Source organism: Gigantopelta aegis, chromosome 8, assembly GCF_016097555.1.
Source record: "Gigantopelta aegis isolate Gae_Host chromosome 8, Gae_host_genome, whole genome shotgun sequence".
In the NCBI taxonomy this organism is placed as follows: Eukaryota; Metazoa; Mollusca; class Gastropoda; order Neomphalida; family Peltospiridae; genus Gigantopelta; species Gigantopelta aegis.
The window spans coordinates 40,750,925-40,774,664 of NC_054706.1; the positions used below are offsets into that span (position 1 = coordinate 40,750,925).

Here is a 23,740-nt window from a genome sequence, read left to right on the forward strand (position 1 = left end):
ATCCCATTAAAGTTCAACCAAGCTGTCCTGGACACACATCTCAGTGTTCTAGCATTTAAAAGAAACAGCAAAATCACATATGGATGCACAGTTCCTGAACCTAGTCTGAGTTGTTTGTGATGGCATCGTGGGTTAGGTAAGTTCTGTCTTGTATCACTCTCTACCACTTGAATCGTTAGTGAAACAATGTTAAAACGTAATATACAAAAATAAAAGTCTAAACATAAGTTTCGCTTCCTTATTTTATCACCATATCATTTATCAGTAATATTCTACATGAACGCGATGACGTACATGTTTATGTGTTTATGTGTGTGCGTGTCACGGTGTATAATATGTATGTAGGCCTCTTGTATGTATGCGCATGTGTGTGTGTGTGTGTGCATGCACGCAATGAATGTTATTTGACAAATTAATGTTACAAATGTGTATTTTATTTATATTATTACCGGTGTTACTATACCAATTACAGCATATATCTGTATACACGAACACTAGATCGCCGTATATTGCATTATTGCCGAAACGGTTTGGGGCCGAACATGTACTGGGGCCGAAACGTCCTTGACACCTATCTAATTCAACTTTCTAACTTATGTTACGGAAATATCCGATGTTGACCGAATGGTTTGGTTGAACTACCCGATGGGTCGAACACTTTCTCGAGCACTGACGGGGTTCGAACTAACGTGATTCAACTGTATGTATATATATATATATATATATATATATATATATATATATATATATGACCTCGCATTTAATAACTGGCTCCTCCAGTTTGCACACTTTAATAACTGGCTCCTCCAGTTTGCACACTTCTCCAAGTGGTCGACATCTTCTGACACCTTTGTTAATATTTGTATATTTAAATATAAATGAAATTTTGAAGTCTGTTCAAATTCCTTAAAACTTTCTGTTAAAAACATTTAGACAAGCTTCCTGCACAGTTGACTTACTTTAGGTGTGACATACGAGTGGTTCGTTTGTGCGGGAATGTTATAGTGTGGCCACCACCACACTGACGTTCTGTCGCGTAGTAGTCACTGTCATTGTAACTGAAATTCAGAAGTAAGAGTCAATATATTTCAGGCTATTTTAATTTCATAATAGCTAATGGAAATCCTGCATTAAAATCGATGTTTGGCTAACAGGAAAAATGACTAGAATAGTGATGTAATTTGTGAGCATTCACCCCTCCCCCATTCCGACTACAGCTGTGTAATGACTTACTGACTATATGAACACGAACGACAGCACATAATGAATAATGATGTGATCCTTGTTTTTAAATATAGTTTTGAATGTTTAACATAGGCATTTTGTTAGACGATTTGCAATGATTATATGAAAGCAAATGTTAGAATAACACTTACAGTTTACTTGTATTTGTATATATATGCCTTCTACACATAATAATTTATTATACTTCTATAATTATCAACTAAAAATCATAAATATCAGATTTTTATTTTGCATTATTTTTAATTTGTTTACATTGAAGCAAAACTTTGTTAATAAATAAATGGGTTTTTTTTCAAACTGACAATGACACACTACTAGGCCTACTAATAAAGTTTAAATAATTATAACGTATCTGGTTTATTATTGTTTCCTATTCTGCATCGATCAGTAACCTCTTGGCATTTCAAACCTGAATGTGATCTACTACAGTGCCAATATTATATTATGTACATGTAACTTATTGTACCAAAGCAAAATATCCATAGGCTCTAACCAAAATATAATTATTATCTTAGCATATAAAACTGGCTGAAACAGTATCAAGGCAAATCAACAATTACATATTGTATACTCCCTCCCTTCATGTATGTAATGTTGAGACAAACACCCACCTATTACATAACAATTGTCAACAGTCCACCCTTCTTTGCCCTGTCATTATAACTAAATTTGAACAACATTCTTGGCCTTTAATTTAAACAAAAAAATACTAGATAAAAAAGCATCGGCTAAGGAACAGAAGTTTAAATAATTAATAAACATGAGACATTATTTTAAACAAACACTTCTATCATTTCCCCATATTTTGTCCCATGATAATCCCTCCCTTTCCCCAAGTTTTAAATACCTTTTTAACAACTCTTCCAAGATCTAGAACAAATAATATATGATTTATATTGTGTCAATTTGTAAATTTAATATTACATTATGGAGTAAATTTGTACATTACATTATAATGTGATGAAAGATAAAACTGAATGCCAAGGCGTGTGTTATAATAACATGGGTAGGGATTATTAATGTAACAGGGTTTACTTCTAGTTGTGCTTGTAACAGTAAATATCTCAGCTTTACCATATAGCTCAAGGATGGATACTGTCAGCATACAGTGTTTAAGCTGTCATTTCTCAAAATAAATGTGCAATATGATGAATTTATTGTTTTGGTGGGTTTTTTTATATCTTTATTATTTTTTTTAATAAAATTTATAACACGTTTTTAATATTACATTTATACTGAAAAGGCAAAGAAGAAAGCAATGATAATATTCACCATAATAAAATAATGGCATATGTTAAAATGCAGCTTAAACACTGATCAAACATACAGAATATTGTGAATGCAGCATGCCTTTATTCTTGCAGCACATGCATGTATGACAAAATGAGAGGAAATGAAGACACAAACAGTGCAGTGGCAACAATGACAAACAGTGGAATTGGTAAGAAAAGTGAAAAAGGTAAATCTCAAAGATCTTCATGCGAAATAGTTACCGAGAATTATAATAGGAGACACCTCTGGGATTATAGGCACTAGTCAAACAAAGACAAATTAAAAATAAATAACTACATGGAATCAGATTTAATTCCTAAAAAGATGATCGAGTCTTATTTAAAAAAAAAAAAAATTGACAACTATAAAGTACTATAATTACATTTTCTTTGCGTCTATACACTTTACGGCAATCTGATTGGTCCAGAGGTGCTTACTTTTTTTCGTTCATATCTCGATGAACTGAAAAAATTTAAGCCACGCCTACTACCCCCCCCCACCCCCGACTTGCACTACTTTTGTGCAGCAAGCCGGCTTATTCTGGCAATCATATTTAGATATTTTGAAGAAACATGTGAAAGCTACAAAAAATGTATACGATAAATTAATGGAAAATGCTATAGCAGAGTAGACATGTAGATATACACGCACTGATTTAAAAAAAAAAAACCCACACCCCAAAACCCCAACCTCTTCGCTAATCATGATATGAGACTCGGTCGGTGGCCAAAGAAATCATGTAGGAAACTTCACTTCTGTAACTTACTTGTAAGCGATGTTCTACAGCTGTTGGCGAAAATTAAACGGTTCCACCAACAGCATAAATGTTAGACACGTTCTCTTCGTTCACTTTCATAAAATCTAAACTAAACATGAATAGGACAATTCCTTCCAATATAACTAAACGATCTGTAAAAATGCACAGCAGCTAGAGGAAATGACGTCATTTACAAAAAAAAAAATCACCTGATTCAAATGATAGTGAATGAACGTTCGCATTCTTACGCGACATAAGTATCAATGAAGTTTACACGAACAATACTACAGGCGTATTTAAAGCTAAACAAAATAAATTCAGTTATGTATTGTTAAAGTATGCATATAAATTTAATTATAAGATTTGACCGCAATTATTTTTTGGTTCATGCAAGTATGAACCGAAAAAACCGATGTGCACACTTTTATATGACCCGCTACGCGGGCTCATACAATATGCACATCGTTGTTCGGTTCATACTTGCATGAACCAAAAAATAAATGCGGTCAAATCTTAAATAAAAAAAACATTGACAAGGTGACTATGTACAATATAAGTATTACAGTAATACAATAACAATACAACAAGCAATATTGTTGCCATTCATTCAGAAATATGTGTTTACTTTGTCACAGTAAAACAAAAAGTGTTGAATGTGTGCTATTTTTCTCACCTTTTTTAAACTAAAGGAGGTTTGTGTAAAATTCAAGCACTCGACCACAATAAGTATTGTAAATGAAAACATATTTAAGAATGAATGTAAAACTCTGCAAATATTCATGTCGATTCATATTGCATAGACTTGTTTATCAACACCAGATGTTGGTAAAACATACAGTGATATTAAGGCAGACTGTAATAGTTACTGTAGCTTTTAGAAATGTTTGTTTACTTCAGCAGGTCTATCTACACCATGTATAAATAGAAATATTTATATACACTCATTATACATGTAAACAGGGCGGGACGTAGCTCAGTGGTAAAAGGCTCAGTTGGTTTAAGATCGATCCTGGCGGTGGGCCTGTTGAGCTATTTCTCGCTCTAGCCAGTTCACCATGACTGGTATATCAAAGGTCATGGTATGTGCTATCCTGTCTGTGGGGTGTGCATATAAAAGATCCCTTGCTACTAATGGAAAAATGTAGCGGGTTTCTTCTCTAAGACTTATATGTCAAAAATTACCAAATATTTGATATCCAATAGTCGATGATTACTAAATCAATGTGCTCAAGTGGTGTTGTTAAACAAAACAAACTTTATACATATAAACTTGCTGAAATGCTGTTAAAAACACCAAGAATTCCTTTGCCATGAACATATCTCGCAACTTGCATAATTTACACTAGAAAGTGTAAATCAAAATGTTATTCTATAAAGTTCAGGCATTGGTACCTAACTCATATACAATTTAAAAAAAAATATATATAGTCAACATGTGTGATCTTTCAGACATTTGTGAAGGATAAATCCCCGGTCATTGAAGTCTGACCTACAGTAGTATGACTCGACTGCCACTAGGTTAGACATTTGTGCAAAGCCACCAAGCAGGTCATCAGATTAAATAGTTGTTAACAATAACACCATATTCTTTGTAAGAAAGCTAGCAAGGTATTACACTCTAATTAAAACAAAGGACCCAGAGTTTGCAACTGGTTATACAATCATTGTCCTTTCTCAATGGAAGTGTCATTGCAATCAACACCTGTATGGACTTGTTGGGTCGAGTGTCCCACATGCAGTGTTGGCAAAAGGCCTTTGATTAATAAACATGTAAGTTGAATCACTGCTTTGAAATGACATATAGTGTACTGAAAATAATCTATAAATATATTTATTGTTGCCTGTTCAATGTAGGTATATCCATTAATTATAAACTTAAATGGTAAACTGCTGTCTTTAAAATTAAAAATGGTTTCAACCTTCTTTTTTTTCTTGTTTTTTATGCCGTGCAGAAAGGCAACACCAGTTATCACAAGAGCCAGTAGCCAAATTCATCCAGTCAGTGACAACATTATTAATTGTTCAGTCTGAACACGTGCTCGAAACTCATGCTGTCAAAAGCCCCAACGGTGTCATCTATTATTAATTTTCTGGACCAGTACTGAATACTTGTATGTTATAAACATACATGTATAAGGGAGTTGAAATTAATAACTTGTATTCCTTATTTTAAAATTATTTATTTCAATTTGTTAAAGACACAATTTTATTATTTTTTGGCTGATGTTATCAAACATTTTTTCATGTTTTTCGTTTGATGATTCAAATTAACAGATGTATATTCAATAATTTTAATCTCTGGCTAAAATACAAATATGTAAATGAACTTTTATTTCATTTTCTTTAAATATATATACAAAAAAGTACTCAAAAAGAAATTGTTTTGAAAAAGATGTGTTTAGTAAATAAGATCTGGGCCTATTCCTTCATACCACTACTATAATTTCTTTTTCTTTCTTTTTTAATTCCGTCTACTCTTGAATTGTAAAATCTCTCTTCTTAAATTCTATTTTCTTTTAAGAAAGCAGAAAGTTGTACGCTTAACATTTTTGTACTTAATGCAAACTTGTACTGTTATGAATCAATCAAGATAATTCCGTAACAAGTTCATTTGTGTCGGCTATGGAAACTGCTTTTTAATTAAATTCCACTTTTTTCATAACTATATGCACAATATAAATGAGTTAGCCTATATCAAATGTTGTGATCTATTACATTTGAAAAAGTAAACTATTTTTAATTAACTATAAACTAAATGGGGAAAGGAGTTCTGATTGGACTTTGACTGGTATGTCTCTCAATTTGTACTTAAAATGCTTAAAACATGCTGCACGTTCACTTTTTGAGCACATAAGGCTGTGAGGATTGTGATGGCTCAGTGACTTGCTGAATTGTAACAATTCGCCGACTAACATTGGTGGAAAGTCTTAGAGCCATAGGGATGCTCCATGCTGGACAAATACAGACTTACACAGCTCAGCAAATCAATATCTCTCAGTCATTAGCAGACTATGGAAGCGACACAAAACAACCTGTAGAGTGCAAGACAGACACAAACAGTTTGTAACCACCTGCATGCTGTTTTCTTACATATCTGTAGACTGTACATTCCTTTGCCCTTAACTGCAAAACATTGCCAAACTCATCTGGAATGGTGTCGGCATCATCTGCGATGGACAAATGCTTGTTGGTCAAATGTCATGTTTAGTGATGAACCCAGATTTAATCTGGACTTCATTGATGGGTGTGTAAGGGTTTGGTGTAGACTAGGTGAACACTACCAATAGGCTGTTAAGGTAAATAATGGTGTGGGTGGCATCACCATGATACACAGAACAGATCTCCACATTTATCAAGGGAGAGTCACAGGTCTGTACTACAAAGATACATGTAACATCATCAATTGTCATCTACCTTTTACTTGTCCGCATGGCACATGATAACCAATGCCGGAGCTCACCATGCACATGCTGACATAGATCATATAGAGACATCAAATCCAGACCTTGCCTTGGCCAGCTATGTCCTCATACTTTACATCCATAGAACACCGGTGTGATATCCTTGGTAGACATATTCATCAACGTCAACAACAACCTAGTAGAATTAGGCATGGCACCGCAGAAAGAGTGGCATCGAGTTCCACAAATGACAATAGGCCACCTTATAACCATGCTACAATGGTGTAATTGCATGTATTGACCAAACTATCTATTTGTGAGAAAAAGAAATTTGTATGAGTGTGTGTACCATTAATATTATGCTTACTGATTTGCTCTTTAAATGTAAGTCATTGACATGTCAGAGGTCTGAAGGGTCTTAAGATCAACCTCACTACAGTTAGGGCCCAATTACTAGTATATCAAAATCCATGGTATGTGCTGTCAAGTCTGTTGGAATTGATAATATAAAAGATCCCTTGTTACAAATTGTGTTGTAATTGTTCCTTTTTTATATACAGTCGGACCTCATTACAATGACAACGTTCGTCCCTTTGTCGTTAATCGAAATTATCGTTATATTGAAATATGTTCTGGTTAACAACACCACTAGAGCACATTGATTTACTAATCATTGGGTATCAAACATTTTGTAATTTTGACATATAGTCTTAGAGAGGAAACCCGCTACATTTTTCCATTAGTAGCAAGGGATATTTTATATGCACCATTCCAGGCAGGATAGCACATACCACAGTATTTGATACACCAGTCATGGTGCACTGATGGAACGAGAAACAGCCCAAATGGACCCACTGATGGGGGTCGATCACAGACCATTATTAAATATATTATTAATCAAGACACATTCATTGTCCATCTAATCATTCCTTGCTTAAAGACCTCTGCCATTGGTGCCTACTTCGAAAATGTCATAAATCTAGTAGACTTGATTGTTCAAAGATAATCCTATAATTGAATGACTAAGGGCTTATTTTCAAAAGCAATACACATCTACAGATTTAGCCGAGATTGGTAACTCGGACAACATGTAACACTGTCGTGTCGCGACGAGATCAAGGATGCCGAATAGTTGTGTGTACTGCCAATGTGCTACAGCATCTGTGATTATGTAATGTCATTGTAAAGAAGTGTTTTTAGATGTCGGATGTACGTTTGTTCCTATCCTAATTTGCTCTGTCAGTGTCGGAAGGTGTGAATTCCTGTGTAATGAACATAATAACATCAATGTATGTTTGTTCTCGACAATTTCTGGTCGGATGGTGTAAACGATAGTCGTTGTAACGAGGTCTGACTGTATATACATCTTGAATACCAGGGTACAGTTTTTCAAAATATGGTTAAACTAACCCTGGATTAGCATATTTTTCTTTTCAACTTTTTTGGATTAAAAAAGAAACAAATCTTTTATTTAACGATGCACTCAACACCTTGGTTATATAGCATTGGACATGTGGTTAAGGACAGATAATGACATTATGGAAACCCATTGCCGCCACTCCATGGGCTGCTGTTTCAATTAGAGCAAGGTTATTGTTTTATATGCACTATCCCACAGACAGGATAATACTGACCACCGCCTTTGTTACACTAGTTGTGGAGCACTGGCTGGAATGAGAAACAGCCCATTGGGTAATCAATCGAGCAATTCTTTTTATTTGAAGTCATCTCTTGGACTCATGCTTATAATGCTTTAGGAAGCAGTACACCAAATAACATCTCAGCAGGTCAAAGTTCAAAATGCACCCAACTTTTCATTCCACAGTTAACACTACCAATCCTAACCATTACCATGTGACAGTGTTGTCATAAAATAATGCTGTTTCATCTAGCCAGTATAATCCTGTAATTTAATTTCAGCTAGTGTCTCAGGCAAGTATGTATGAAATTAGGCAGGGGTGTGTGGGTGTGTCAAGACTGTGACAATTCAAGTTTCTAGGAGGGGTTGAGTCATGCTCGATCCCCTGGGAAAATATATTGAAAAAAGAAAATTTGTTTTGAGCTGGGGGATTTCAATTGTTTTGGCGGAGCTGGGGTAGACAGAGATTTACTGTTATGTCTGAAACTAGCAGCATAACCTCCAATTTTTTCTGATGTACTTAAAAGGTAATGGGTGTTAGTATTTATATCCACAGTGTCCATAGTTGATTGAAATGCTGCAGGTAACAGGTTTATATATAGCCACATGTTACTGTTCTCATCTATGTGGTATACACCCTTTAAAATCTACTGTAGACTACCAATAAATACTTTAAAGTTTAGAAAGTTTCTGAACTTCCAACTACATGCTCTTTATACAGCCAAGACTATTAAAGTCTTGAGTCTAGATATTAATGATATGACAAACTGACACAGTCCAAACTGAATAATTTAGCAAACAATGTAGGCTTTAACTGAATGCAAGTTTTCCTTTACTATCTAGAACAAGTTTCACAATAACTACAGTCACTGTTTAAAATATGCTGAGGTGTTTTTAAACAAACATTTGTTTTGTTTCCTTTTTTAAAGCAACTCTGAATCCAATTGCTTTGAAAGAAAAAACAATTAATTAACATTGTTACAAAGAGCTACACATATATCCATATGTTATGTTAGTTAAATAGAGGAAAGCTGTGAGAGTATACATAATACACTTACATCCTGGGATGCTGTCGCATTTGATCCAGTTCGTAAGTTGTATATGGGCGAGGAGATCTTGTTGGTGGCATTGGGGTTTGAGCTGGCAGTGATGCCACTGGGCTGAAGTAGGAAATATTATAAAATATAGTGAAGAATAAGTCACTCATTTACAAATCATCACTATAATCAGTGCTGTCATTAAATAGTTTAAGAAAGTATTTGAGATTAAGTAGTGTAAATATGGATGTATTTATCACCTAACTACTATGTATTTATATCCACTGAACATGCCCATGATAAATCACTTATTTCCCTAATCATGCAAAATCAAAAAGTTATATTTATGTTTGCAAATTACAATTTAATACTGTAAATCATAAAATATTTAATTTTAAAATTTAATGAAATCCAAATCAGTGACATATTAGCAACATAAAACTTTAAACAAGCTTGGCTTATCAAACATTGAAGAACAAAAACAAAATAAAACTATTTTAACCCCCCCCCCCCCAAAAAAAAACCCCACACCCAACAACAACCCCAAAACAACCAAAGTGTTATGAACTGCTAATCTAAAGATCATATTTAATGGAATAATTTTATTTTGAAATAAATATTATGAAAAATAAATTATGATATGCACTGCTAAAAGTTATAAACATTGATAAATTGCCTGTAAAAATTCTAATATACAATTGTGTTTGGTGTACCTCAGTACACAAGGTGTGACAATAGTGAGGTATTATACTACCATGGAAATAACGTTGTACATGTGACGTGTATTATTAGGATGGGTGTTTATATTTCTCACTTCTTAATTTAAAGTAAGGTATATTGTGCACTGTTACTTATAGCACATAGGTAATAAATATGTATATGTGTTTAGGATTAGCATCATAAAATATTAGCATTTTGTATGACCTCACTAAATTCACTTATATTTTATGCTGGCTAACAGTATGAAAACTACACACTAACAAGCTGGAACATACTATATACTAAAATATACACCCAGCACATGTTCGCAATGTGTAAATTTTGCAAACAATCGAAGGCATCTGCTATGCATACATGTATCTGCAATGAAATTAATAATTGCATATAAATTTTGCGACTTAAGGTTGGGCATGAATTACAAAAAATTTATAAGCATACATTTTTTTTTACAGAAGTTCAGGGTAAAATTCAGCTGGTCAGGGTAAAATTAAAAATAAGATATACACAGGTTTTTGAGAGGATCTCACTTCTGAGGGCACAAGACCAGCACAGATCCTTCTTGGCAGATGCTTTAAAAATGTTTCCATATAAAAGCTATAAATAAAGACAACAATAACTCACCCAGTGGGCATTATGTCAACAGGTCGATCACAGGATAAACAGTTGAATCTCATTAATAATTGTCTGCAACAAAACAAATACATGGACGTGAAATACCGACTTTGACGTTATTATTTAGCTTAAGACATAGTTTAATTAGTCAAAATAAATTAAATAATTCCACAGATTTATAGTATTGTGAAAGACAATAAACAGTTATTATTTAGCTGAAGACATGGTTTAATTAGTCAAAATAAGTTAAATAATTCCACAGATTTATAGTATTGTGAAAGACAATAAACAGTTATCTCGAAGTCATTTGTAATACATTAACAGCAAACAATTCAGAAGATGTATTTGAGCAAAAATCAAGAGTAACGTGCAATTTTGCAGTTTCATCAAGATAAAGAAGATGTTTTTTTATATATAAATATTACAGAATAAATTCAAGAATATTACAGAATAAAAATAAGAAAGAGACAGACTGGATGAATTTCTTGTTATAAAGATAAATACACTTATAAATAGACATTATAATATGTTAGGTACCAAACACACAAATGCAGGATATTGCACTGTGTGCTCAATTTCTATATCTACTTTCGTTTTAGCCACTCCCCCTTCAGCGAACGATGAGTGTGTGTGATGTCATTTCAAAAGAGCATTATGTCCATTCGAATACTTCTCCGATCCACAAATAAATTAACCAACAACACTTTCATGTATGTCAGAATGATACATTAAATGAATGAATGTTTAACAACACACCAGCACAAAACATACAGATCAGCTTGATGTGTTAAATTTACATTTGGAACACCTTGGCCAGAAACCTCTGTATGAATCGTTGATCTACCAAGATATTAATTTTTATGCAGGGGTACAGAAATGGAAAATATTTCACTAGCCTGCCAGACCACAACCAACTAAAATTTAGTAGCTTGCCTTTTTATTATCTCGCCAGACCGTGATTGACAAATCAATAAACCTTTTAATATTCTGGTAAAGACAAAGTTTTTCAACATTTCTTTCATATAGATTAACAAAAGTCAAGTGACATGTCGCAAGTATTTAACAGAACAATCTATTCAAAATACACTGGCAACATAATTTGAACGTAAACAAGCCATTTCTAGGATGTACTGACCTTTGACCGGCTTGCACAGTTTGGAACTCAAAAGTAGTCTATTGTCTATGTGTTACATGTATTGTTGTGTATTTTGTCATCATTCTGAACCATTTGTTTGATTGTTTTGGAATTCAAATTGTCCGTCAGATTGGTAGTTGCATTTTTTGTTAACTCGTCCGTGAGAATTTTTACTCGCATTTGGCGAGCGAATGAATACTTTCTGCACCCCAGTTCATGTCAAGCAAGCTATAACAGAAAGGCCTGATAGTAAAGATTTCCAAATATGATCACTATTTATAAATATTACGGCTGACATCAGTGTTTTGCTAAAAAAACATAACCAAGAGAAACATATGTGGTGGAATCAATGTTATAAATATCTTGATATATATAGAGGGAAAAAGAGGATTCATCACAACTTTTTATTAAAATGGAAAATATTAGCCTATATGTTAATTGGTATTTTTGGAGGCTCTGCCAAGACAGACACGGATTAACTAGAAAATGTTGATATTTTACAAAATACACTTCTAAAATAATATTTTTATTCAATAAATAGATCACATACCTAAAGTCGCCTTGATCTGTAATATGACGTCATCACAATTGGCTCAACAGTTGACAATATTCGATGACAGCAAAAACAAATGAGTGTTTTAAACCAGTAGCTGTTTGCATTTTGCATTAGTCGAAGATGTTACATTATACAGGACATTGAAACTGCAGCTTTAAAAATGACTAAACCAATCCAGGGTTGTCTTACTTGCGGAGTCCAGCTGCATCATCGTCAGTCCATCCACCCGAGCTCTGTTCTATCTTCTTATTGAGTGCTTTCAGTCGTCTCTCGAGCCAGTTCTTCAGAGAATCCAGTTCCATCCGGTCCATCTTTCCGTCAATGTCATTCTCAAGAGCCTTTAATGCATCCTTCCATGAGTCCTCCTACAAACAAACTTACTTCGTTACTCAACATAAACTAGAGACTGGATGAATCTACACAGGATTCCTCCTACAAACAAACTTACTTCGTTACTCAACATAAACAACTAGAAACTGGATGAATCTACACAGGATTCCTCCTACAAACTTTCTCAGTTACTCAACATAAACAACTAGAGACTGGATGAATCTACACAGGATTCTTCCTACACACAAACTTACTTAAAGGAAACATGTCACGTAAACCATATTTGGCACCAACCATGTACAATTAATTATAAATTGAATCACCTAAAAAAATTTTTTATACAAAATAAATTACTTAAAATATCTCCATAAAAGAACCCCAGATACGAGCTCTTAGCGGAAATTGCCGATCTTTAATGAGCAGGGCAATCACGAGGTCCGTGACGTCAGAGACGCGTCGCTTGATCTGAAGCCTTACACTTAAAAGCATTAGTCCGTACCACTCATAAAGAATCTAAGACTTGCACAGCTTACCAAAACAATGAGTGTTCGTTCGCAAAACGTTTTGCCGTATCAATATGAGCTGTTAGTAAATGAAGAAAGACACACATTTACTTACAACAGTGATACTGAAGACAAAACGGATAGCGAGTCGGAGGGTGGAGAAACTGATGGTGCCAGACCAGACCGGTCGACCAATTTACAGCCCGGAGCCCGAAAGTAACCCGGAGACAAAACCAAAACTCTGATGCTAATGCCGAGGTGTATACTGTTCATATTTAGCATAAAGATACACCTCGATATGATGTATTTAAATATGTAAAAAATATAAATGTAGGACAAACATTTTTGGGGTGGGTTTTTTTTAGAAAATATCGCATTTTTTATGTTCGGGCTGTACATAATAAAATCTGTATGCACAGTGTAAACAAACGCTCTAATTTACGACAAGGCGCTTCACTTTCATTAACCTGGCTTGTAAAACAACATAAATGACTTGAGAGTATAATCAACTTTTAAACTAAATATATTTCTATTTGCATCAATAGAACGAAATGGGGTTATAGTATTTTTCTCTCATAAAAAAAAGTAGCATATTATTAGGCCTATTGGTAGGGTGCGTTAGAGTAAAAACGACCACTCACGATACCCAAGTGATAATTTTCTTTTCTTTGGTACTACGTAATTGGTCAGTTTTGTAATTTTAGATGGGGAAAGTCTACTTAATCAAGGGTTTTACAGCATTATTTACAGTAATGAAGCAGGGCGGCTGATAATGTCCATTAACATTGTACTATAGTCGCGACAGGTTACGCCACAATACCCTGTGATCTTAAAAAAACTGGCACGTATTTTGTACGTATGTCTAGACCGTGGTAATCACTTACCTGGTCGATACCCTGCAATATACACCTGCCAATCAGGAATCACATGTGCAGGCCACGGAAAGAAAGGACCAATTAACTAAAACAACACTCCGATTCTCAAGTCAGCCCGTGGATGAAACATAATAGTTATTTCGACACCGACAATAGTGGTTTATTTTGTATTGAACTTCATGTTGCTTTGGGGCTTCGGGCGATGAGGAACGTTTTTGTGACGTATTCCGCCCAAAGATTAACAACATTATTTAAAATTATTATTGTTTTCTACACGTTTTTTAAAAACATATTTAAATACATCGTACTGAGATGTATCCTCATGCCAAATCCCATGTTTGTATATGCCATATTTAATTACTTATTGACGTTTCCTTCTTCGGACGGTGAATACAGATTTTGTTATGTAGGCCTACAGTCCTAACATGAAAAATCAGTTTTTTTCCAAAAAAATAAATAAATAAAAAATTCTACATTTTTGTTTTAACATATATAAATACATCATGCTGAAGTGTATCTTTGTGCCAAATATGTACAATGTACACCTCGGCATTTGCAACCCAGTACTGTTTTTGTCTCCGGGTAACGTTCGGGCTCCGGGCTGTAAATAGGCCGACACCAAAGTACTATGCGGTGTTGGTGTCCAATCTTTTCTTTTGCGATAAAATACATGCGTCTTTCTTCGGATACAATCCTTTGGAAAACCATAAAAAGACAATCCCGATCGTTTAAACTGTTTATTTTTACACCCAAAGGCCGCGCAGTACGGCACTGTTGGACTGAAAAGATCGTAAGCCCCTTACTCCATATATAAACAGTTAACAACAATGGAAGAGTACAGCGGCTCTGACGTCACTTCCCTTTTTTTCCGAACGCTCACGAAGAAATATGCATAAATCGTACTTTGATACTGATGAGCGTAATTTCTTCATTTTAAGTTAACTACACGTATTTTATTGTTATAAAGTTATTTGTATATTATTTTTATATCATTTTTCTTTTAAAATGAGCTATAATATGGTCTCGTGTCATGTTTCCTTTAATTACTCAACATAAACAACTAGAGACTGGTTGAATCTACACAGGATTCCTCCTACACACAAACTTACTTAGTTACTCAACATAAACAACTAGAGACTGGTTGAATCTACACAGGATTCCTCCTACAAACTTTCTTAGTTACTCAACATAAACAACTAGAGACTGGATGAATCTACACAGGATTCCTCCTACAAACTTACTTAGTTACTCAACATAAACAACTAGAGACTGGATGAATCTACACAGGATTCCTCCTACAAACTTTCTTAGTTACTCAACATAAACAACTAGAGACTGGATGAATCTACACAGGATTCTCCTACAAACTTTCTTAGTTACTCAACATAAACAACTAGAGACTGGTTGAATCTACACAGGATTCCTCCTACAAACAAACTTACTTAGTTACTCAACATAAACAACTAGAGACTGGATGAATCTACACAGGATTCCTCCTACAAACTTTCTTAGTTACTCAACATAAACAACTAGAGACTGGATGAATCTACACAGGATTCCTCCTACACACAAACTCAGTTACTCAACATAAACAACTAGAGACTGGTTGAATCTACACAGGATTCCTCCTACAAACTTTCTTAGTTACTCAACATAAACAACTAGAGACTGGCTGAATCTACACAGGATTCCTCCTACAAACTTTCTTAGTTACTCAACATAAACAACTAGAGACTGGTTGAATCTACACAGGATTCCTCCTACAAACAAACTTACTTAGTTACTCAACATAAACAACTAGAGACTGGATGAATCTACACAGTATTCCTCCTACAAACTTTCTTAGTTACTCAACATAAACAACTAGAGACTGGATGAATATACACAGGATTCCTCCTACACACAACAAACAACTACAGACTGCATGAATCTACACAGGATTCCTCCTACACACAACATAAACAACTAGAGACTGGTTGAATCTACACAGGATTCCTCCTACAAACTTTCTTAGTTACTCAACATAAACAACTAAAGACTGCATGAATCTACACAGGATTCCTCCTACAAACTTTCTTAGTTACTCAACATAAACAACTAGAGACTGGTTGAATCTACACAGGATTCCTCCTACAAACTTTCTTAGTTACTCAACATAAACAACTAGAGACTGGATGAATCTACACAGGATTCCTCCTACAAACAAACTTACTTAGTTACTCAACATAAACAACTAGAGACTGGATGAATCTACACAGGATTCCTCCTACAAACTTTCTTAGTTACTCAACATAAACAACTAGAGTGGATGAATCTACACAGGATTCCTCCTACACACAAACTTAGTTACTCAACATAAACAACTAGAGACTGGATGAATCTACACAGGATTCCTCCTACAGACAAACGTACTTAGTTACTCAACATAAACAACTAGAGACTGGATGAATCTACACAGGATTCCTCCTACACACAACATAAACAACTACAGACTGCATGAATCTACACAGGATTCCTCCTACATACAACATAAACAACTATAGACTGGATGAATCTACACAGGATTCCTCCTACAAACTTAGTTACTCAACATAAACAACTAGAGACTGGTTGAATCTACACAGGATTCCTCCTACAAACTTTCTTAGTTACTCAACATAAACAACTAGAGACTGGATGAATCTACACAGGATTCCTCCTACAAACTTTCTTAGTTACTCAACATAAACAACTAGAGACTGGATGAATCTACACAGGATTCCTCCTACAAACAAACTTACTTAGTTACTCAACATAAACAACTAAAGACTGGATGAATCTACACAGGATTCCTCCTACAAACTGTCTTAGTTACTCAACATAAACAACTAAAGAATGGATGAATCTACACAGGATTCCTCCTACAAACTTACTTAGTTACTCAACATAAACAACTAGAGACTGGATGAATCTACACAGGATTCCTCCTACAAACAAACTAACTTAGTTACTCAACATAAACAACTAGAGACTGGATGAATCTACACAGGATTCCTCGTACAAACTTTCTTAGTTACTCAACATAAACAACTAAAGTGGATGAATCTACACAGGATTCCTCCTACACACAAACTTAGTTACTCAACATAAACAACTAGAGACTGGATGAATCTACACAGGATTCCTCCTACAGACAAACGTACTTAGTTACTCAACATAAACAACTAGAGACTGGATGAATCTACACAGGATTCCTCCTACAAACTGTCTTAGTTACTCAACATAAACAACTAGAGACTGGATGAATCTACACAGGATTCCTCCTACAAACTTACTTAGTTACTCAACATAAACAACTAGAGACTGGTTGAATCTACACATGATTCCTCAAACTTTGGGCTTACAAACTTTCTTAGTTACTCAACATAAACAACTAAAGAATGGATGAATCTACACAGGATTCCTCCTACAAACTTACTTAGTTACTCAACATAAACAACTAGAGACTGGATGAATCTACACAGGATTCCTCCTACAAACAAACTAACTTAGTTACTCAACATAAACAACTAGAGACTGGATGAATCTACACAGGATTCCTCATACAAACTTTCTTAGTTACTCAACATAAACAACTAAAGTGGATGAATCTACACAGGATTCCTCCTACACACAAACTTAGTTACTCAACATAAACAACTAGAGACTGGATGAATCTACACAGGATTCCTCCTACAGACAAACGTACTTAGTTACTCAACATAAACAACTAGAGACTGGATGAATCTACACAGGATTCCTCCTACACACAACATAAACAACTAGAGACTGCATGAATCTACACAGGATTCCTCCTACATACAACATAAACAACGAGAGAGTGGATGAATCTACACAGGACTCCTCCTACACACAACATAAACAACTAGAGACTGGATGAATCTACACAGGATTCCTCCTACAAACTTTCTTAGTTACTCAACATAAACAACTAAAGACTGCATGAATGTACACAGGATTCCTCCTACAAAAATGGCCATAAATATCAATTTAAAGATCTATTCTTTATTAATGGCTTGGGAATTTGGTTCTTATATTTAATGGTAAATAACATTAAAACAATGGTCTAATTTCTCAATTTTCCTCTTATCTTTTGCTAATTATTTTGGGTCTGTTCTATCTGTTTTACATATATCCAAGGAATATTTTTAGGGGAATTGAGAAAAAATAACTGTTAATTAATTGTCTATTCAATTTAAGTGTTTGGGGGATCAAACTGTTTTTGTTTGTTTTTGTTTTGTTTAACAAAGTAGAGCACATTGACTGATTAATCATCAGCTATAGGATGTCAAACATTTGGTAATTCTGACACGTAGTCAACAGAGGAAACCTGCTACATTTTTCTAATGCAGCAAGGGATCTTTTATATGCACTTTCCCAGACAGGAAAGCACATAACACGGCTTTTGACAAGTTGTGGTGCACTGATGAGAAAAATCAGATGAATGGACCAACCTAGGTGATTTGACCCTGCGACGCAAGCACCTCAGGCGAGCACTCAACCGACTGAGCTAAATCCCACCCCAGGGATAAAAAATATACCAACCATTTTCAAAGAAGGACTCATATCAATTTCAAAATATCAGAACATACTGTCACAATCAATGTATTCAAATATTATAAATGCACAGTTTTATCCAGAAAAGTGTTATATAATAAAGAATTTAAGTATATATAAACCTCTCAAAACTTGACTTTTTACTTAAAGGTCCTATGTCAAATTTGAAACTACAATATTTCATTATTTTCACATTTATTTGTAATAAATAACTACAAATTAATTGATCCCACACATAATCTTTCCATAATTAACTCTAGAATAATAATTTTTAAAAGTCTTGTACTGGATGACAAGAAGGGTTTCCAGAATTATTTTTGACTAAATATAGCATGGCCACCATCTTTGTTGTTTTTGTCAGATGACCACAAAGAATTTTGAGTAAACTTAGTGTGTTCAGTGTGTACACATAAAACAGTGATGTCACTAGTTAATGCATGTAAGACACTCAAGTTTTCTCTTAAAATATTTATTTTCTACTAGTTAATGGAATTATTTAGTTATAAATTTTTATAGGCATATAGTATTTGAAAGTATAAACTTTACATTTCAAAACACAAATTAATAAATATTTTGAGCGAAAACAACCATTATTACAACTTTGACATAGCACCTTTAAAATCCAGTTTAGAGAGGTTAATTTCACTCTATCAGACGCCAATTGGGATTCAAATCTGGAATTTTATCCAATATTTCTATTTTAATTTACTTATATTCCACCATTAAATAATAGACCTTAATTTTGTTTTTATTGCATGGCAATTTTATATTTTAGTATAAAAATATGTTTTTTTTTTTTAAAAATGACAACTTATAAACAAATCTGATTATGCAAGTTTCATAGACATCTGGTAATTTAAAATTTGTGGGATATGCATTTATGGGATATGCAAAAGCAAATTATGGTAACCCATTTTGCTTTTGTGTAACCCATCATGATTATGTATTGGATGTCTTAAATTTAATGAGCAAACTCCCAACCCCCCCCCCCCCCCCCCCCCCCCAAACAAAGGATTATGCTAAACTAGACATGTGCAAGCAAAGTGTGAACAAAATAATGATTCTTGCAATTTTCGTAGTCCTGAATACATACATTGCCTGACAACTTGTCAAGAATCTCTTGAATGATTCTGTTGATGTCAGTGGTTGTAGAGTCAAACAGAGTCTGATTCACTTTATTATCCAGCTGCCCCTTGTCCGCTTTCTGCAGTAAAACAATTCATTCAAATTACATTACAGTCAGCTTGGGAATTCATCGTGGGACTTTTTTAAGCACAACTATTATTAAAATCTTAACAAAAATTGGTTTCCAAATCTTAATTTGATTTTTTATAAAGTATATGAGCTTTTTTTCACATTTATTTATTTAGGTTTTTTGTTTCTCTCTTCTTTTCTTTTACAATAAACTTGACTTGGAATGACAGAAATTAATTATAATGATAAAAATTAAATATCCATAGTAAGAGCAATATGAGAATTTTAAAAGGTTTTTTTGTTAATTAGTCTTGAAATAAATAAGGAATTAACAACTTACAACATCCACCTCCATAGCGACATATTCTTTGTCTGCTTTCAATTCGTCTAAGCTATCAGACTGCTTTTGTAGACTCTGGAAGACAAAAACCATGTTAAAACATACCATACATTTGTAACTCAACTGTCATAGTTAGACAAAAACTGGCATGCTGAGCTTAAATTAATGGCTACTATTTCATGGAGAGTGTTATTTCATGCATGTGTTTCAGTTTTATCCTCATATTAAATATACCTACAAGAAATACACCCACTTATTATTGTTATATATTAGTATATGTATTTAATCTAGTAGTGTAAAGATTAAAACTACTAGATGTATGACTGCTATATGGAATACGATTCTTCTTCTTTTCTTTTCAAAATAGGCAGCAATGTTCAGAAGTGCAGTTCCCCACTATTTTATTTTCTATCTTTGGTAGCAAAGACAATGTTTGACAAGTTTCACTCCAGCAGCAGCCAACATAAATATTACATTTCCCCCTCTAAAATATAATGCTATTAATATATTATGTACAAACATATAATTTGGTCAATATTAGACATATAACTATTTTTTAAAATGACATGAAAATACCAGATGTATTATAATAATGAATAACAATACCTATTATGTAGTAGTAACATCGTACGAGGAAAGGAAAGGAATGTTTGTGTAATAAAAACCTCAGCACATTTTAAACTACAGCTAATTGTTGACACACATATGGACCATGTCTGTGAAAAAGAGTACAGATGTGGCATAACATCAATCACAGAAAACATCACTGAAAATAACCTGAAATACAAATATTTAAATGAAGTTTTATTTGGGTATTTTTTAAAGATAAAAAAGAACAATAATAGACGTAAAAAAATACCTAGGCTTATTCCTACATACCTATTATCATTTCTTTTCATTCGTTTTATTATTCCGTCTAATTTTTATTTTTCTTGAAGAAAGTATAAAATTACACGATTGCCATTTTCGGGACCTTATGTAAGCTTTGTAGGCTAACAGTTATGAACCAATCGAGACAATTGTACCGACTTCGCTGATTTCCCTAACGAGTTCATTTGTGTAGGCTACAGAAGCCACTATTTAATTCAATCCCATTTCTCTTTTTGTCATAACTATATGAACAGTATAAATGAGTTATCCTTATCAGACGTTGTGATCTATTACGGTCCTTACAAAAGTGGACCGTTTCTAATTAATAATAAATTAAATAGGCAAATAATTTTGATAGGATTTGTACATCTTCAAAGATCGATGTCTATTAAACCTGTGTTTTCCGATTTGTATAGCAAAGATAAGTACCAGTCATATATTAAAATCTTGCATGGACGCTACCGTTCTCGTAAAAATAAATTCTGGTATTATTAAACGGATCTTTCTATCAGCTACATATGGTAAATAGTGGCAGTCAATATAAAAAAATGTTTTACGTGCGCTGTTTGTTAAGTGTAACGTGCGTTATTTTTCACATTCGCCAGATTGAAATTACGTGCGCTGTACGAGCGCGATAGCACCCGCGCACCTTAAAAAGCAGTCAAAGAATGACATATTTCATTGATTTATCTTTCAGGGCTTACCCTGTACACTGCTTAATTAGCCAGTTGCCATTTTTTTATACAAAGTGGATACATTTAGTCTGGCTAATAAAATATAACTTAAATTAACCACATTTTAATAATTTTCAAAGAAAATCTCTACAAATATGAAAACTTATTCCAATGTAAGCCTTGATTTCTAATAATATGTATCGAAAATAAATTAACTGTTCTGGAACAAGCTTTCAAATGCATATGTTGTATTAATTAATATATGCAAATTAGAATGCCAAATTATACCATTTGGTGTCAAAGCATTTATTTTTGTAACTGGTTAACAATTCATGAAGATCGAGGGCAGTGAAGAATTGTCAGGTGCTGCCTATATCTGGACAACTTGTTAACGTTTCATATTTTTAATCCCGATATTTACCCCCATTGAACACACGGTTACTCAAAATTCACTTTGCTTTCTAAAATTCTTGTTAAGCTAGTATTAGTAGTTGTTTGAAATTATTTATACTTGAATATGAAGCCACAGTTAATTAGCTATTTATGCATAGATATATAAAAGTGCTCAGCCCTCTACACTGACCGTTTTGGTCATATACATATTTACACTGACCGTTTTGGTCATATACATATTTGCAACCTTTTTATTTTTCATTTGGAGACTTAAAACATTTCATACTATCTAAATGTATATAAAAATAGAAGTAGGGTCCATCTGGCTCCTAGATGGAACGGTTAATGTAGAGGCGTGATGCATTACATCTAAAAGATTTTACAGTTATTTACATTATGGTTAGTGTCAGTTCATAAGAACATAAAGCCAATGCCACGAGTTGGTGCCAGAACAGGTGGGCGTACTGTCTTGGTTATTTGGTCTCTAGACACCCAGGATTCGTCGGACCAAATATAAATGTCCTTAGAACAAGGTTTGAGAGTGAGATAATCAAGCCATGAAATAAGCGGCCGGTCACGGTCATTGTCCGATACAAATTTGCTTTGTAACTTGTCAGCGGCCGGTCACGGTCATTGTCCGATACAAATTTGTAACTTGTCAGGATTTGACAGTAACAATGTTGATTGCACCGATCACCATGTCCAAAGCTTGCGTTGTAGTAAAAGCTGGCTGTTTTGGAGTCAAATACACTTAATGCGAATGAAAAAAACACAAATGTGTACCACTGGGATTCGAACCGGTTCATGGGGCACTTGACAGTCCCAACATGAAGTTCATCTACAGTCCGCGTACCCGTTTAGTAGGATTTTTCATGGTCTCGATTTTGCGGGAACTCACATTGTAAAAAGTGATGTCACGCATATGACCTTTCGTACTTAACGTATACTTCCTGTGGCATTTTCGTTTAAAGTTTGCAATTCAAATTGTCTCATGGTTAACAATTAAAGTATGTTGAACAAAATAACTTCAGTCTTTGCTGTCAAAGAACAGACAGGTACCGATAATGACAAATCAACTGTCCCTGTTCCCAGTATCCGCGGCGGGCAGCCGCCGATTAACCCTTACCGAAATGACTTATATTTTTCACTTATAAGTGAAGTATAAGTCGTTAATACTTTTCAAGTATAAGTGACTTATAAGTAAATGATTAGGATTTTGTATGCAAATGAGGTATCACTTATACAAAGTATATGTGACCTATAAGTGAAGTGTTAACCATATATATAAGTGAAGTGTAAGTCATTCGCTTATATTTAACAGAAGTGTTAGATATATATAAGTGACTTATAAGTGAAGTACCAGGTATAAGTGATTCACTGATATTTAACACAAACTGCTGTATAAGTAAAGTATAGGTGAAGTATAAGTGATTCACTGATATTTACAAATATTGCTGTATAGTGAAGTATAAGTGATTCACTGATATTTTACAAAAAACCCCACTATAAGTCATTCACTGATATTTAACAGAAACTGTTGTATAAGTAAAGTATAGGTGAAGTATAAGTGATTCACTGATATTTACAAACA

At 34.0% G+C, this 23,740-nt stretch overlaps 1 protein-coding gene across 1 annotated transcript in view; it reads right to left on the reverse strand.

Moving 5' to 3' along the window:
• Window positions 1-23,740, reverse strand: part of LOC121378708 (glutamine-rich protein 2-like) — a 101,460-nt gene that overhangs the window by 12,156 nt on the left and 65,564 nt on the right. The window contains exons 10-15 of the mRNA XM_041506992.1: window positions 20,213-20,287; window positions 19,772-19,882; window positions 12,564-12,739; window positions 10,693-10,755; window positions 9,373-9,474; window positions 960-1,058 (exon numbers count right to left, since the gene is read on the reverse strand). Of these exons, the coding sequence (XP_041362926.1) occupies window positions 960-1,058; window positions 9,373-9,474; window positions 10,693-10,755; window positions 12,564-12,739; window positions 19,772-19,882; window positions 20,213-20,287 (626 nt within the window). The remainder of the gene's footprint in view (window positions 1-959; window positions 1,059-9,372; window positions 9,475-10,692; window positions 10,756-12,563; window positions 12,740-19,771; window positions 19,883-20,212; window positions 20,288-23,740) is intronic.